Source organism: Protomyctophum parallelum (genome assembly GCF_964188405.1).
Source record: "Protomyctophum parallelum genome assembly, chromosome: 6".
NCBI classification, from domain to species: domain Eukaryota; kingdom Metazoa; phylum Chordata; class Actinopteri; order Myctophiformes; family Myctophidae; genus Protomyctophum; species Protomyctophum parallelum.
In genome coordinates, this window is record NC_139701.1 from 44,184,549 (window position 1) to 44,202,742 (window position 18,194).

Consider the following 18,194-nt stretch of genomic DNA (forward strand, 5'->3'; position numbering starts at 1 on the left):
CAATGTTTAAAGATTATATAGTTAATAAATGTATTAACTATATAATCTTTAAACATTTTCTTAAATTGATCATTTGTATAGCTCATTATTTTGGTCATTGTCACAACTAATCAACTATTCCATATTTTATGGAATAAATGTATATTGTAAAGTAGATAATATATTGTACAATATGACATACGGTTCTAAACATTAGCAATGTCATTCAGGATGCCGTGGATTATTATCAATTATTTAAAGGTGACATTGAGCTTAAAAGGTTTGAGAGAACCACTGCTCTACACACACCTACTGTACATGCATTCCTGTTTGTGTGTTAACTGCAACTAAACTAGAACACTATTACACTATGTTAAATGGTGCATTTGTATAGCGCTTTTATCCATAGACCCATTGCACAGTGTGCAAATGGGACCCATACAGGTGTGTAACTGAGTGTACAAATGGAACCAAAAGGACCCTTGCAGGTATGTAACTTGGAGAGTGTACAAATGGAACCTCACAGGTCTGAGTTTACAAATGGAACCAAATGGACTCTTACAGCAGTGGTTCCCAAAGTGGGGTCCCAGGACCCCCAGGGGTCCTTGAGGGAGTTTCAAGGGGTCCCCCAGCTAAATGATAGTTAGGAACCAAATGGACCCAGTCCCTTATGCGTCCATTTGTACACTCTGAGTTAAATTAACATTGATAAATAAATAAATGGGGTCCCAGAGGTAGAAAGGCCATTAAATGGGGGCCTGTAACCTGATTCAGGTCAAACTGGGGGTCCTTGAATAGGCATATCTTTTCAAATTGGCGTACACAGCCTAATTAGTGTCAAGTTGGGGGTCCTTGGCACGAAAACATATTTCATGCATTTTGAACTCGTGAAATGGGACAATCTGCACAATGAGTTTATAGTACTTTTACTTTTGGTAAAAGTACATTTTGATGTGAACACTGTTGTACTTCTACTCAAGTTGAATTCCGAACTTTGACTTGTCTTGCAACAGTGTTTCTGTGTTGCAGAATTTACTTGCACAAATGTACACAAAGTATTTCCATTGCAATTTACAATTTAGGCATTTAGCAGACGCTCTTAATCCAGAGCGACTTACATTAAGCAAGAACAAAAAGCATGGGAATACATCACAAAAAAGCATTTATCATGAAACATGCGTAAGCTAAGAAAGTAACAGTGGGATATCTATATTATGAGACTATACATATAAACTATATATATACTACTATGCTATACATACATATGTACTATGGCGTGCTATGACTATATACAATGCAATTATAGTGCTGTCTACATAACATTGCACAGCATTCATTTCCATGCCAACCCTGTCCTCTCTACTCCGTGTGCCAACAACACTGTACTTCTAGTCTACTCAAGTACATTTTGAATTCCGGACTTTGACTTCACTTGTACTTGTAACAGAGTGTTTTTTTCTGTTGCAGAAGTGATACTTTTACTTAAATAAATAAAAATGTGACACTGACACACACACACACACACACACACACACACACACACACACACACACAAGGTATTTACATGTCCATTCAATGCCAACCCTGCTGCCCTCTGCCAACAACACAGAGACTGGCATCATGGTACCAGCTCACACAGACACCGCAATGCCCACACCGTCCACATTATAAACATACTTAACATAATTAAACATAAAAACATATAAAAGTGTAAATAAACTCTGTAGCCTATTTCTTCTCACCAGTCTGTGTGCCAACAACACACACACACACATACAGACTGGCATCCTGATGCCAGCTGACACGGACACTGCAATGTGCACACTGTCCACATTGTAAACATATGAAACACATGAAACATAATTAAACATTAATAAAAGCATTTAAATAAACTCACCAGTCGTCTGACTAGACTTATAGAGCATCTGGTAACCGCCGCCATCTTGACTTCCCTTCTCCTTCGGACGTCACCACCTGCACGCCTCTTTCAACGGCCAATCAGGGAGCGCTCCCACTTCTTCTTCTGAGCCGAGCAAAGCGACACTTCCGGTCTCCGGGACGGATGTGACGTCCCTGGGCATGGGGAACTTGTTTTTGCCATGGCAAAGGCAAGGCAAGGCAATGCTATTTAGGTTACAGTCTATGGTTAGAAGCCGCCGCAGTGGCGTTCAACTAGAACTTAAACCAGGATGCTTCGACTTCTGCCTTCTGCCTTGAGCAGACCTCTGTTATATATTATCCGATTATGCTTTGTCAGGTTGACTGAGCCAATAAGATCCATAGATGGGTTCTATACCACATAGCCTCGGTCCCAGGCTTACTTATCTGCGAAAAGAAAATATATATGTGTATACATCGATCTGATGGAATTAAAATATGATAAAGGCGCATATAAATTAGAACAAATACTCCCACCTTTGATAAAAAATAAATAATAAACAGCAAATCCGTTTATAGCTGTTTATTATTAGAAATAATGTGGACGTACTTGTATATTTAAAGTTACATTATTATATTGGTATTCAATAGGCTACATGTATATTGGTGACTGTAATTCAATGAATGTTTATAAGATTTTTTTTTCTTCATAATGGTACATTAATGATGTGTTTATGTGCCATGAAATATATGATTATTTCATGGTGATGTTATTTATTATTTTTATGAACAGGGAACCTCAGTGTCTGGGGATTGGTTTTCCTTTTTTTTTAAAGGCTAAATTCAAAACAAACTAAGTGGCAGTGAACCTATTCATCCCCTAGGTGCCACTGTTTACCAAGGCGATGGTGCCAAGATGTGGATAATTAATTTATTTAATTTCTTGTCTCCACCAGGCCGAAGGCATGGAGGGAGAGTATGTGTGTGTGTGTGTGTGTGTGTGTGTGTGTGTGTGTGTGTGTGTGTGTGTGTGTGTGTGTGTGTGTGTGCGTGAGTGCGTGCGTGCGTGCGTGCGTGCGTGCGCGCGCGCGCGCGCGCGCGTGTGTGTTTGTGTGTGTGTGTGTGTGTGTGTGTGTGTGTGTGTGTGTGTGTGTGTGTGTGTCCGTCCGTCCGTCCGTCCGTCCGTCCGTCCTTCCATCTGTCCGTTATCAGCTAATCTCCGGCACCGTTGGCCCGATCCCTGCCAAACTTTGCACACACACTCCCTGGATGCCAACGACGAACCTCTGCCCCAAATATTCCTCAACGGCCTGTTATAGCCATAGAGTATTAAAAGGATAGAGACTAAACTGGCGCGAAGCTCCGCCCCCTCCGCTATTCATGTCAGTGGAAGTTGCTCAGTGGCATTTTGAAGCACCCGGAAGGCTGCCGGAAGTACCGTCTATTTCCGCTGATTCAGCATTTGGACACCAAATTTTGGTGTCCAAATGCGGAAGTGTAGCTGGGCTTTAACATTGAGCGCTCGGTTGCACGGGGTTTCCTCGTCAAGAATCCACGGGTCCGCCTGCAGCCCAGCGCTTCAACATTGGAGTCAGTGCCTAGCTGGCCCCTTGGTTAGCGCCACCATGAGGCCGATTTAGGCAAAACACATTTCTGTAGATTACTCGTACACATTTTTTTAATATAACAGTACATAGGCTACAGTCCAATATAACAACAAGAATATAACCATAAATAAATGGTTTAAAGGACCACTTCTACACTTTTCAACTACCTTCATATAATTGGTCCTCACTAATGATCATGATAAAATACCACAATTATTTTCTCCCCGGTCTGTGTCTCAGTGACATCATCGATGGGGAATCCAAGCTATGCAATGCGAAAATGGAAGCCATTGTTCTTACGATTATATGGAGCCTGCAGTGCTATCGTTGCCCAGATGGAGCCTGCAGAACCATTGGGGCTCAAGCCTAGTCCCTCCACATGCCAGAATTGTACCTCTCAGTCAGTAGTAGTTCCGGAGTGGTTCCAACGGATTGTGCGGCCCTGTCTTTCCCTAGTGGGTCTGATCGAGGGTAGCTACTGGGACCTAAGTCGGGACTTGATCTGGGTCACCCGAGTGAGGGGTATGATATTCGCGATACCCGAAACCCCAATGACCTTGGGATACATCACTGAGGATACGTGCATCCATGCGATGTATTTTCGTTATGTATAATTTATTATTATGATTATTATTTCACTTGTTAAAAAAATAATAAGGTTTCTCATCATTTATCCACATTAGTGAGGACCAATTTAAACATTTGAAAATGTAATGAGACATTCTGCATAATGAGCACTTTCTACTTTAAGTACATTTTGATACCAATACTTTTGTACTTTTACAGTAAGCCAACATTTTGAATTCCAGACTATACTTGTACAGAGTATTTCTAATATTGATACTTTCACTTACGTACAACATGTGATATAGGTTCTCAACATCTTTGGCTGGGGACTCCCGGGAATGCGTTGGCCATGTCTCGCGACCCCCGCCCTGCCCCCCTCCCCCACCCCCAATACAAACAGACTGCAAAAATAGCCTTAATAATAGCGAAAATACATCATAAATGAATACTGAAACCAGATCTAATCATTAAGGAAAGTTTATGCATGTATTATGTGTATACTATGTAAACTCTTAATTTCCATTTCCCAGCCATTCAGTTGCAAAAAAGAAATTAATTAATTAATAATGATTTGAGTCCCCCCCCCCCCCCCCCCCCCCCCCCCCGAGGGGTCGCGACCCACGGGTTGAGAACCCCTATTTGTCCCATGCACCACTGCAAATAATAATGCCCCCAAGGACCTATTGTCACAGAGTGACCTGGTCTGGAATTTGTCTCACTCACTCACACACACACACACACACACACACACACACACACACACACACACACACACACACACACACACACACACACACACACACACACGCACACACCCAGCTGGGTTCCTGGTGACTCCGGGCTAAAGTTAGAACCTCTCGGGGGTTGAGTTACAGTCTAGATGAGAATGCAGGCTGTTCAACGTTCACACATACATGTTAACCTCATTTACGACACAAACACACACACACACACACACACTAAACACTAGTAAACTGCTAACACACACATGCTACACTAACTGACAACACACTACCATCATACCATGTGTGTGTGTGTGTGTGTGTGTGGAGGGGTCTGACTGGACGTTGAGACTGAGAAGGGTCTACTCTGAGGGGTCTTCAAGGTTTTTCAGGACAAGGACTACTTCGTCACTGTAGCTGACTTGCAGAGAGATGAAGCAGCTGACCACCACTACTACTATGCCGCATGTACTTGTGTCGCAGATTAAACCATTTCATAGGTTTCAGATAGTTTCATGAACTTGACCCAAGAGGTGAGTATATAGTGAACTGTTTTTTTAAATAATATTTTGAGTATTTTGACACTTGCTTTGTCATTGTGAACATATGGTCTCTCAGGCAAGTGTAGCAGAGTGCCTGATGGCCTTAAAAGTCTAATATCTCCCGCCAGCCATATAGGCAATTGCCTTTGGCTCAGTGGTTAAGATGTTGGCTTTCCATGTAGTTTGATTCCTGGGTATTACACAATGTGAATGTATGTTTTCGCATGCAATATAAACATGTTCTCTCGTGATGTGATTGTACCGATTCACGTCGCCCTGAGCTGGGATCGAACCACTGCAGTCTCCCACTCGCCAGACCGACGCACAACCTACCGCGTCAAACTCTATGGGCTGAGCCCTATTGGCAGACTGGCTGTTGTGGGCCGGGTCTTATTGGCTGTGCATTGTTATACAGTAGAGGTGAAGTCAGTGCACAACCAAAGGCATCCACAGATAATGCCTGACTGCTCTGCACTGGTCTTGCAGTATGGTGCACTGTAGATCTCTTTATATCTGCTTATAAATAGCTTACAGTAAGCTGCTTACTGTATACTGTACATTTAGATCTCCTTTAAACATCGTATCTGCTTATAAATATCTTATTTCAGCTATATAAACATCTTATATCTGCTCATAAACATGTTATTTCAGTTTATAAACACATTCCATTCCTTCATATAATAGACCTCATATATCTACATACTTACTGTACCTCTATACCTTCTGTCAACTGAAGGGCCTTAGTTAGGATAAAGGCTTTCTGTTCTGTTGCTGTATGTTATCTGCATCTGCTGCTGTGTGTTTACACGGTGCTATTATTATTCCCCTGTACATACCGTGTGTGTGTGTGTGTGTGTGTGTGTGTGTGTGTGTGTGTGTGTGTGTGTGTGTGTGACTGTGTGTGTGTGTGTGTGTGTGTGTGTGTGTGTGTGTGTGTGTGTGTGTGTGTGTGTGTGTGTGTGTGTGTGTGTGTGTGTGTGTGTGTGTGTGTGTGTGTGTGTGTGCGTGCGTGCGTGCGTGCGTGCGTGCGTGCGTGCGTGCGTGCGTGAGTGCGTGCGTGCGTGTGCGCATGTGTGCTCGCGCGTGTCATCAGAATGGTGGTCCCTTATTGGCCAGTGGACAACACAGACATATACAATAGACATACAATACATCATATTAGGGACCACATCACACCTATAGGGAGTGGACCACATCACACCTGTCCTCCGTGAACTGCACTGGCTCCCAGTCAAATTCAGAATTGACTTCAAACTACTTACCACCACCTACAAAGCTCTCAACAACCAGGCCCCCCTCTACCTCTCTGAACTCATACAACACCATGCCCCCACCCGCTCCCTCAGGTCAAGCACTGCATGCCAACCTACTGGAACCCCACAAGTCCAACAAGAGATCATGGGGTGACAGGGCCTTCGCAGTGGCCGCCCCCTCATTGTGGAACTCACTCCCAGCCCACGTCAGAGCTGCCCGCACCTTTGACATGTTCAAAAGCACACTCAAAACCCACCTTTTTAAACTGGCTATCCCTAGTTAAACCCCCCCCCCCCACACACACACACACACACACACACCCTTCTGTTTGTCCATTTTGATTTTGATTTTGTTTGTTTTCTAGTTTTTAACCTTTTAACCTTTGAACTATTGAACTAACTTTTCTAATAACATTGTTTTTACTTCTGTTCTGTAAAGCGACTTTGGGTACCTTGAAAAGCGCCATATAAATCGTATATTATTAGTATTAATATTAGTATTATTATTGGCCGGTGGACAACGCAGACATACATACCCAGCCGATCGCAGTACTTGCACGCTCTGCTTGCGCAAGTAATAAACCATTATAAACCAGTATGTGTCTGCACAGGTCCAGTAGGTCCTATAGAACCAGGATGCCTGCAGCAGTAGTGTGCTGTAGTTCCGTGGGGAGCATCAGATCTCTGTGGGAGACCAGGATCAAGAAGACCACAGAAGAAATCCAGAAACAGAAACAGCAGAGAGACAAAACGTCTTTGGGGAGGTGAGTGACCAAGGCAACGTTCTCATGTTTCATCTCGTCTCATGTCCCCAGGTTCAATGTCATTTTTGGTTTGCATTTACTTTCCATTTTGACCTGAGATCAGATTCAGATGTCTTCTACATCCTGACAGTTTTCTGAAAAAGCCATGCTTCTATGTCAGTGGTTCTTCGATTTTTCAAAAATAGCAGACCTACAAGCTCGTAGCACGACACTCGGTGGCCCGCTATGAGCTTGTAGATCTGCTATTTTTCAATAGCTAAAGCATAACATAGTGCTAACACCAAAAGGGGTTCCCGCCCAGAATGGGTTAAAGTACAGTGATACATTACAATACAAACGCATGGCATTGTCTCTTCTGTGCTGTCTGTCTGTATGTCTGTCTGGTAAAAACAGGTGCATGCCGCTCCCCAATCACTCAGGCCTACTTACACTCTCCATCAATCGATTAGGCCTGGGGAGGTGTGCCCTTGGTGTCCAAACAGTAATTAAATTAACTAATAACCCATTAAACCAATACCCAAACATGCTAATAACTACAACAATCGTGGTAATTAATACTAATAAATAGACAAGCAAAACAGTGAGGGTGGCTTCTACATTGTCTCATAATGTCATCATACTGTCTCATATTGTCTCATAATGGCTCATAACTCATATTGTCTTATATTGTATATACATCACTGAGGATACATCCCAGGTGCATCCATGCGATGTATTTTTGTTTTAGTTATTCTATTTATAGTGACTCATAGGAATAGACTATGTGACAACCAGGAATAGTCTGGTGACCACCGGAGAGACGGGTGGCAGCCGGAATGTAGACGGCACCCGGGAGCAGTATGGGTTGGCGCCCCAGCCTGTGTCTTCCGTGGGGAAGAAGCTCAACAAACCCACGGTGAGGCCTTTAGGAGGGCCATTCAAACCTCAAGTGGAGCCTGCGGCACCACCAAGGGCAAGGTGGAGCTTGCGGAACCATTGCGGCTGGAGAATCCACTGTTTCTGAATAAAGTGCCTGGTGCTGGGAGTCTGGTGCAACGCACAGGGGCTGGACCTGGTGAGAGAGCAGGAGTGGACCTGGTGAGACGTAGGGGGGGCCCGGACAGGAGTCAACCCACAGAGCCTAGTCCTCCACAGGCAGACTTTTCACATAGAGCATGTCTGAAATAAATGTCAGGGCTGAAATCGATATAAATATGAAATAAATGCTTAAACATGTAGCTAGGTGTAATGTTAGATTCCACAGAAGTGAACCTTTCAAGCCTGTTTTCTCAACTCACTGTCTGCAAGACAGTGAGTTGTCTCTATAAGCCATATGTCCAAAACTGGTGGTGGTGGGCCAAACTGAACAACGAAGATGTCAATTTGAAGCTACTCCCTTCTTTCATATGACAATGGAAAAAATGGGCGGGGACGGACGGGGGACGGACGGACTTCAATGACTTAACCTCGGTCAGAAACGGTCACATAATGTCCTCATATTGTCTCATGTTGTCTCATATATGACCATGTATGATCAATATTCATCAGCTTGTCTCATATCCATCAGGTTGTCTCATTTGTGGGAGGACCGCATCATTTTGGCCAAACTGAATGAGAAGGTGGTGACAGAAGATGGACGACTGGTTCTGAGGATCGAGAAAGAAGAGTGGAAGGTAATCTATCTAATTATGAATATGTAGGGGAGAACGGGGTAAGATGAGCCAGCGGGTAAGTTGAACCACCCCCTTTATCTAGAAATCGAGAAAACTGTGTTGCCATGTGACCTTAAATCTAAGCACCCATCATTTACACCTGTCTGTGAGTTAGTTAGCACATGGGGAAAGTAGAAAACATTATTTTACACAAAAAAACCTTGCTTCCAGGACAACTTAAGCTAAAAGTGGTTAATCTTACCCCGTTCTTCCCTATATGACATACACTTCATATCACTGTATGAATATGTACTGTATGACTGACACCTCATATCACTGTATGGATAATGTATCACTGAGCCAGAAGGCAAAGCTCTCTGTCTATCGAGCAAAATTAGTTCCTGCACCTGATCATGGCCGAAACACTAATGTTATTGTTATTGTTAATGTATAACAATAACGAAATGAGTTTTCTTAGATGGGTGGCTGGCATCTCCCTTAGAGATAGCGTGAGATGTTCAGTCACGCGAGAGACTCGGAGTAGAACAGCTGCTTCTTCACTTGGAAAGGAGCCATCTTAGGTGGTTTCGGGCATCTAGTATGGTGTTGCGCGTCCCACTGGGAGGAGACCCCCGGGCAGACCAAGGACCAAATGGGAGGATTATATCATCTCCAAACTGGCCTTGGTGCGCCTCGGGATCCCCTAGGATGAAGTTACTAAGGCCGGGGCTCCACTGAGTTGTGTTGTGTTGCGTTGCGTTTGGACAGCGTTCAAAAATGACCCGGAGCGAATGGGTGACCCCGTCCAGACGCCGTCCAAACGCAACCGTCTGCAGTGGAGCAACCCTTCATTGATTTAAAAAGGAAACATTCCCTGCATTGACGATGGCACAACGCTGACAGACGATGACTGCAGTGGAGCTTTGGCTCTGGAGAGGGAAGTCTGGAGCTCTCTGCTGGAGCTGTTGCCCCCGCGACCCGACTCCGGATAATCAGTTGAAGATGGATGGATGGATGACAAACGAACAACGAGTAAAATGTCTTATTTAGTCAGCCATGTTTTCTCATCGCAGCTGCATGCATCGGCTCAGTAGGCTACTGACACCACCTGCTGGGAAAACACGGCCCAGGCTGGCTGAATAAGAGATTTAACGTTTAAACTGTTTCAACAAGTCGCTTAAATGTTACTTTCCGACTATATTTCAGACCTTACCCAAGGCCTTGGTCCACCTGGTTCAAATCCAGGAGTGGCAGATCCACCGGACCGGACTGCAGAGCATCCCCACCTTCATCTCCATGTTCAGCAGTCTGATGGTGTTGGACCTGAGCCACAACGCTATCACTGAGATCCCCAGAGAGATAGGTTAGCATCTAATTAGCATTCTATCACTGAGATCCCCAGAGAGATAGGTTAGCATGTTAGAATCTCATTCGCATTCTATCACTGAGATACCCAGAGAGATAGGTTAGCATGTTAGAATCTCATTCGCATTCTATCACTGAGATACCCAGAGAGAAAGCTGAGCAAGAATCTGAACCCCCAATTGCTCCTGATGTGCTGGTTGGTGCCTGGCTTAAGGTTTCCTCCGCCATCAGTGTATGAATGTGCGTGTGAATGGGTGAATGAAAAGCACAATCTATGTATCAGAATCTGTACTAGTCTCTGCTCTTTTAAGAGACAATTACTGCAATTTTTATTAACAAGCTTGGGCAACACGCCCTAGTCATGTTATTTGATATTTATTATTAGAATATTCTTTATTTTTTCATTATTATTATTATTTACAATCCTTAGGTTTACCAATATTATTCATATATTTTATTTAAGCTCAACTGGTAGCTTCTATAGGAAGGCCACTCGATAAGCCCCTTTGGGGTTTTTTGGCACTTCCAGCACATCATGTATGTAACTAATCTTGTTTCCTATTTGAAATATTTGCTTTCTGTATTTTTTTTATTTTACCATATTGTTGTTATTATTTTACATAAATGTGCAAATAAACTAAACTAAACTAAAGCGCCTTGGATAAAGATGCTATATAAATGCACCATTTAACATTTACCATTATTCAACTAGTCACAGAATATTTATCTCCAGTATGACCATGGTTACCCACTGGAAATCATGTTGTTGTTGTTGTTGTTGTTGTCGTCATCATGGTTACAGGGTCAGTGCGTCCGTCTCAGAGACCTACTTACTGGTCAGCTGTGTTGTCATGGTTACATGTTGTTATGTGTTGTCATGGTTACATGTTGTTATGTGTTGTCATGGTTACATGTTATGTGTTGTCATGGTTCCATGTTGTTATGTGTTGTCATGGTTACATGTTGTTGTGTTGTCATGGTTACATGTTATGTGTTGTCATGGTTCCATGTTGTTATGTGTTGTCATGGTTACATGTTGTTGTGTTGTCATGGTTACATGTTATGTGTTGTCATGGTTCCATGTTGTTATGTGTTGTCATGGTTCCATGTTGTTATGTGTTGTCATGGTTCCATGTTGTTATGTGTTGTCATGGTTACATGTTGTTGTGTTGTCATGGTTACATGTTATGTGTTGTCATGGTTCCATGTTGTTATGTGTTGTCATGGTTCCATGTTGTTATGTGTTGTCATGGTTCCATGTTGTTATGTGTTGTCATGGTTACATGTTGTTGTGTTGTCATGGTTCCATGTTGTTATGTGTTGTCATGGTTCCATGTTGTTATGTGTTGTCATGGTTCCATGTTGTTATGTGTTGTCATGGTTCCATGTTGTTATGTGTTGTCATGGTTACATGTTGTTGTGTTGTCATGGTTCCATGTTGTTATGTGTTGTCATGGTTCCATGTTGTTATGTGTTGTCATGGTTCCATGTTGTTATGTGTTGTCATGGTTCCATGTTGTTATGTGTTGTCATGGTTACAGGTCAGTGCATCCGCCTCAGAGACCTCCTGGTCAGCTATAACAGAGTCCACACGGTCCCGGAGGAGCTGGGAGGCTGTGAGAACCTGGAGAGACTGGAACTGGCCATGAACCGCAACCTCTGTGAGCTGCCGGCACAGGTGACCTCCGACCCTTTAATAAAAGTTAACCTCTGACCGTTGTTCTTTCAGCCCTTCCAGTAGAGGTAACAGGTCCCTAAACCTGACCTTGAATCCTAAACCTGACCTTTAACCCTAAACCTGAGGACTCTAAACCTGACCTTTAACCCTCTAAAGTCTAAACATATAAAAGTCTCCTCGGTGTCCCCTGTGCCTTCTGTGTGTCCCACGGCTCGCAATGCATTTTCAATGGGATCGAGTCACGTGTGAAAGTCAAACCATGTGACTCCCATTGGAAATACATTGAGGCGGTCATGACACAGAACACACAGGACAGGCCTTAATGAACATTAACACAAACCTGTACTCTATAACCCTGACCTCTACTCTTCTGGTGTTGTTGTTGTTGCAGCTCAGTAAGCTGAAGAAGTTGACTCACCTGGTTTGTGTGTGTGTGTGTGTGTGTGTGTGTGTGTGTGTGTGTGTGTGTGTGTGTGTGTGTGTGTGTGTGTGTGTGTGTGTGTGTGTGTGTGTGTGTGTGTGCATTAACAGCTCAGTAGGCTGAAGAAGTTGACCCACCTGGATCTGTCCATGAACCAGTTCACCTCCATCCCAGACTGTGTGGTGGATCTGCCTGCTCTGGAGTGGCTGGACATGGGAGGGAATAGACTGCAGTGTCTGCCTGAGGACATCCATAGGTAGTATACTGAACCGTTTAAACCAGTGGATGTCAAGTCCTTTATGTCATTATTTTGTTTAAGCAATATTACACGAGAGGGTAACCAGATGCCCGAACCACCTAAGCTGGCTCCTTTCCAAGGGTCAGTTCAACATCTAGAATTAATTATGTACTGGCCATATATGGAGCGTGTCTTTAGTGTACAGAGTTTGATGAGGTCATATCAACAGGTCAGTCCTGACCTCCATATTATGGAGATTTAAGGGCGGCAGCGGGGGCAGTGTCTTGAGTGTACAGGGTTTGATGAGGGCCCAGGTAGGGCCGGGCCTTCATTTTCGGGCCTGTTGAGAACTCTAGAGTTTGAATGGACAGGTATCAGTCAAAAGGGAGACATCGAAGAGGAAGGACGGGTGGGGAGGGATCAACTCAACATATGGAATGTCAGAACAGGTCAGCTCCATATATGGAGATCTAAGGGTTTGAGGTTAAATATAGAGTTGCCGGCCGACTCCATATATGCAGATCTAGGTGATGATGCAGTCTTCTCCATGTATGACTACTATATGCAGCGTCGGCCTTATAGTGGCGATATGTCACGAGGCGTGATGTTCTGACTCCCATATATGGAGGAGTAGTGACACGACTGGGGTGGGAGGGGGGGGGGGGGGGGGGGGGGGGGGTGTCCCTGGAACAAGATAGGTGTCCCTGGAATCAGATGGGTGTCCCTGGAACAAGATAGGTGTCCCTGGAATCAGATGGGTGTCGGCGGTCAAATACAGATAATCTTGGGGATCCTTGACATGAAAATGTTTGAGAACCACTGACATAGAAACATTGGGTTTTTCAGAAAACTGTCAGGATTTAGAAGACATTTGTAGAATCGTTCCCAGGTCTAAATGGGTTAAAGGTTTTCATAGTAAACTGCGACCATAGGACATTATAATGTTGTTAATGTTTTTATTTAAGGATGGAACATATCAACGCTCTGTGGCTCCAGAGGAATGAGTTGGAGAGCCTTCCAGAGAACATCAGCAGGTGTTTCAACCTCACCACTCTGGTTCTGAGCAGAAACAAACTGACGGACATCCCCAAACTCATGGAGGGAATGACCCAGCTGAGGTAATTATAACCCAACCTCACCACTCTGGTTCTGAGCAGAAACAAACAAACTGACGGACATCCTCAAAGTCATGGAGGGAATGACCCAACTCAGAGTATAACTATATTACTTTACTATGGGGTGGGCAACTTTGACGATGGAGAGGGCCACTATATTTTCACACTCACTCCAGAGGGCCGCATTGCATATACTGTCGTAGCAAAAATAGCCGATCTACAAGCTCAAAGAGAGCTACAAGAGAGCTCTTGTACTGAGAAAATATACAGTGTGCGGATGCACACTGTATACACTATTACACTACACTATTTTAATTGAAATACAGAATTATTTTTTGTCATTTTGTAATGAGAATCCTGAAAAAGTAACTAATTTCAAATGCATTTAGTTATAGTTATGTTAACTTTACGAACTAAATCCAAACAAAAAGACATTAACATTTTAATTCTAGTCATTGGTACATACAGACTGAAGTAATTAAAGCGGGTCATGTTTGCATGTTTGGAATTGTAACAACTGAAACAACAGCATTCTGATATTAACCTGAGGTGATGGTGGGGGCCGCCAGTTGCCCATGTATGCTATAGAGGGTCGCAGTCACGCCCCCTTTCAGAACGACAAGGGCACCAGGAAATAATGAAATCATTTTTCCCATAGACGTTTCAAAAAGTATTTATTTAAAGACCTTTAAAGCCTCGAACAAAGCAACCGAGTTGACAAATCATGACAATAGGGTGGGGGACTGCGGCACTCTATAGAGGGAATGAACCAACTCAGGTTAGTAAATTATACCACTAATACTGTACTATACACAGGTTATTGTAACATTGTTAAAATGGAGGTTGAAGTTTGCATATAGGAAGGGGGTGGGGCAGCTAAGATATAATATCAAATAACTAAATACCAAATCGAGCAACATAAAAACGGACTCTGGTGTGTTCACATAAGCCATGAGTAGACGATAAAATGACCCAAAGTGAAATATCCCTTCAATTTAATTTAAAGTACCTTCCGGTCCACTGTCTTGATTGACAGCTTCGTGAACTTCCGGGACAACCCTCTGGCGATGGACGTGGATCTGCCGCCGCTGAGGAAGAGGAGCGGCGGTGAGGAAGAGGAGGAGGAAGAGGACGACAGGGAGTTGTTCGGACGAGACTTCATGCTGGCGTACATCCAGGAGGAACGCAAACGCCGCTTCGCCGCGCTAAACCTGCACCGCGCAGGCACCAGTCAGTTGAATTCACTAAAACTCTTTTACTGCCGCTGACGTGAATCCAGTGTTGTTTTCGTCGACTAACCTTTTTCACTGACAAAAACTACATCAAAACTAAGCCATGATGACGAAAACTGTGACTAAATATACTGACACAAATAAAAACTAGACTAAAATGTTAAGAAGGTACTAGAGATCCAGTATAAGTCATGTTACACTTGGTTGCATGCTGAAAATAGCAGATCTACAAGCTCACAAGCGACGCGTTGTGAGCTTGTAGATCGGCTATTTTCAGCAAGTGTAAAATCAGTCATTACGACGGCGTCATAAAATACATTTTAGTCGACTAAATCAACTGTAGATTTAGTCGACTAAAATCTTATGACATTTAGTCGACTAAAACTTGACTAACACTTAAACAATCCAGGTGACTAAAATGTAACTAAAACTAAAACTAAATGAAAACTATTCAAGAGACTATGACTAAATCTAAAATCAAAATTTGCTACCAAAAACAACACTGCGTGAATCACGTGAATTTGGGGTTCATATGAATCCAGAATACCCTCTTTCTTTCCAAGTAGCATTCCACGTCGCTAGGCAACGCTCGGCTCGGTGTGTTTGATTGTAGCAAGATGGTCGCTTTTTATGAACTGAGGCTCAGATTGAGGTGATTTGAAAGTATCGACTGATTCATTAACTTAATGAATTGATATCAACCTGCACCGTGTCACCAGTTAGTATAATTCACACTGTAATCATTAAGGGACTTGCAAACGGGGGGGGGGGGGGGGGTGCGATAAAACACGCGTGAATTTGTTGCGCGCGTGCTCGTTTCGTGCACACGCCCGCGACTCACCAGACCTGGATTCGGTTTAGCTTTTTTTTTACGCTTGCCTTGTCGCGCCCCCTTTTGAGCAAACCTGTAGCAGACCTGTCGTTGATCCAGGCAACAACGTGTGCGTTCCTCGCTTCCCGTTTGCAAGGCGCTTTAGTCTCCGTACCAGCCTTTTATCTATCTATTAACTGTATGAATTAACCGTTAATGAAACATCACTGTGTTTAATGTGTCAGAATGTCCCCAAAGCTCAGTAGGACTGTTGTTTCAAATGTTTCAGAATCGTGATGCAGTTCCTCCAATCAGAACGCTCCCGCCCTGCTGTCAGGATGTCGTCAACCAATCTGAACACTGCATTCTGTCCAAGTTGGACCAATCAGAAGGCTACATGCTGTCCAGCTCTGAGGATGAACTGTTTTTGCATTCCTATTGTCCCAGCCAAGGAGGCTCAGTGATTGGCTATCCTCCAGCCAGGACACTCTGTGATTGGCTGGTTAATTAAAGGGACATTTCTTCAATGGGAAAACAAACAAACATGACTAGAACTGGTGCGCTGCTCTGAGCGCAGATCCCCGCCAGGCCGGGTTGCCTACCCAGGGCTGTGTTCCAGTCATGGGTTTGAGGCCGTCAGGACAAGAAGGAGATGCAAGGGGAATAGAGTTTGTACGACAGACGGTGCAGCGGTTCACGTTTGGACAGAACTCAAGAGTTTGTACGACAGACACAGAGGTGTGTTCTATATATTACAGGCCCCTCCACATTTCCAGTTTGGGTCTGATTGTTGGATGTAGGGTTCATACTGTAATGTGTTTTATATACAGTATGTCTAATTGTTGGATGTAGGGTTGTGGGTCTGATGTAGTGTTTGGGGTCTCGTCTGATGTAGGGTTCATCACAGAGACTGGGACAAAAGTTCGGCCCAGACCAGAACAGACTGGTCCAGACCGGCCGCAACAAGCACGCAGATACTCTACCAGCCCACTCCACCGAGGCTCATACAAACACACACGCCCTGATTACCACCATTTTTGAGGGCCGCCAGCCCCTCCTACACACAGGTTTAATGTTTGTCTTTAGTTCAATGTTTGTTTTGTAAACGCCATTGACAATGAAGGGAAAATGTACGTCATAATGTGCCTCATTACGTCATTATTGTCTCTTTATTGTTAATGGCGTTTAATGTTTGTGTTGGCACCGTTTGTTTTACATCACCTCAACATGAGCACGGGAGTGATTTTTACTGAAAGCATCCCTCCGTGTTCTGGAGCTTTGAATAAAATTAAATGATAACCACAATAAATATGATAGTAAGCCTACAGTACAGGGTCAACTGTATAAATGATAGACACCTACAGTACATATATATGATAGTAAGTCTACAGTACATAAATATGATAGTAAGCCTACATTACAGGGTAAACTATATACATATCATAGTAAGCCTACAGTACAGAGTAAACTGTATAAATATAAGCCTACATTACAGGGTAAACTGTATAAATATGATAGTAAGCCTACATTACAGGGTAAACTGTATAAATTATTGTAAGCCTACAGTACACAAATATGATAGTAAGCCTACAGTACATGATAGTAAGCCTACAGTACATATGATAGTAAGTCTACATTACAGGGTAAACTGTATAAATACAGTATGATAGTAAGCCTACAGTAGAGGGTAAACTGTTGTGCCCTTCAGTTCCTGTCCTTTGACTGCAGGTGCGCTGGTCTCAAAAACATGAAAGGAAAAGACTTGTTCGCCGTATAAGGAATACTGAAAGACTCCCTAGAACATTTCAAAACGAAACGTTTGATAGTTTTAACCTCACAGGGTCACGGTGGCAGTCGGTAGTGCTGTCGCCTCACAGCTAGAAGGTCCTGGGTTCAATTCCCACTCTGGGCACTGGGGGCGTGTTCTCTCCTCCGCATCATTAGTGGCCATACCTGAGGCGGGGTTGGCGAAAGGGCCTTTCTGTGTGAAGTTTGCATGTTCTCCCCATGTCATGCAGTATGGTCTCTAAACTACCTCCCCCTGGCCAGCCGGGGCGCCTGATGGAGGGGAGAAAAACTTGTCGGAATAACGTGTTCCTTCCACGCGCTACTGTACGTCCGGCCGGGGAAACTCCCCTCTGTTGTAATCTGATCGCCCATGGCTGTGTACTTGTACGTGAGAGGCGAGCACAGTGCAAGGTCAGCTTGCTGCAGTTAGCGGTTGTTATGTCTCAAGTGTTGTTGTCACGTCATTAGGGCCGATTCATACTCTATTTTACCGCTGTTTCGGCGCTGTAGTGCCGAAATGATTTCGGCTCGACAGAAATTTTCAGTAGCACCGAAGAGCCGACTTTAGGACGGTACCCGCCCCCCCCCCCCCCCCCCCCCCCC

General features: G+C 43.8%; 2 protein-coding genes across 2 annotated transcripts in view; one reads left to right on the forward strand and one right to left on the reverse strand.

The window, feature by feature from the left end:
* Positions 1-2,047, reverse strand: part of dbt (dihydrolipoamide branched chain transacylase E2) — a 39,046-nt gene extending 36,999 nt beyond the window's left edge. The window contains exon 1 of the mRNA XM_083767935.1: positions 1,877-2,047. Within this exon, the coding sequence (XP_083624061.1) occupies positions 1,877-1,921 (45 nt within the window). The 5' untranslated portion in view covers positions 1,922-2,047. The remainder of the gene's footprint in view (positions 1-1,876) is intronic.
* A 2,957-nt stretch (positions 2,048-5,004) lies between these two features.
* Positions 5,005-18,185, forward strand: lrrc39 (leucine rich repeat containing 39). The gene is made up of 9 exons (XM_083767938.1): positions 5,005-5,286; positions 7,160-7,312; positions 8,859-8,964; positions 10,150-10,306; positions 11,850-11,986; positions 12,518-12,663; positions 13,611-13,763; positions 14,797-14,990; positions 16,093-18,185. Exons 2-9 carry the CDS (start codon positions 7,185-7,187, stop codon positions 16,098-16,100), a joined length of 1,029 nt encoding a protein of 342 aa, XP_083624064.1. The 5' UTR covers positions 5,005-5,286; positions 7,160-7,184; the 3' UTR covers positions 16,101-18,185.
* Positions 18,186-18,194: the final 9 nt, after the last annotated feature.

What these genes read in the sequence shown, in the direction of transcription:
- lrrc39 (XM_083767938.1), top strand. Translation starts at nt 7,185, where the DNA reads ATGCCTGCAGCAGTAGTGTGCTGTAGTTCCGTGGGGAGCATCAGATCT. An exon ending in TCGAGAAAGAAGAGTGGAAG is followed by an intron (nt 8,965 to 10,149) that starts GTAATCTATCTA and finishes ACTATATTTCAG; the next exon opens with ACCTTACCCAAGGCCTTGGT. An exon ending in TGAGATCCCCAGAGAGATAG is followed by an intron (nt 10,307 to 11,849) that starts GTTAGCATCTAA and finishes TCATGGTTACAG; the next exon opens with GTCAGTGCATCCGCCTCAGA.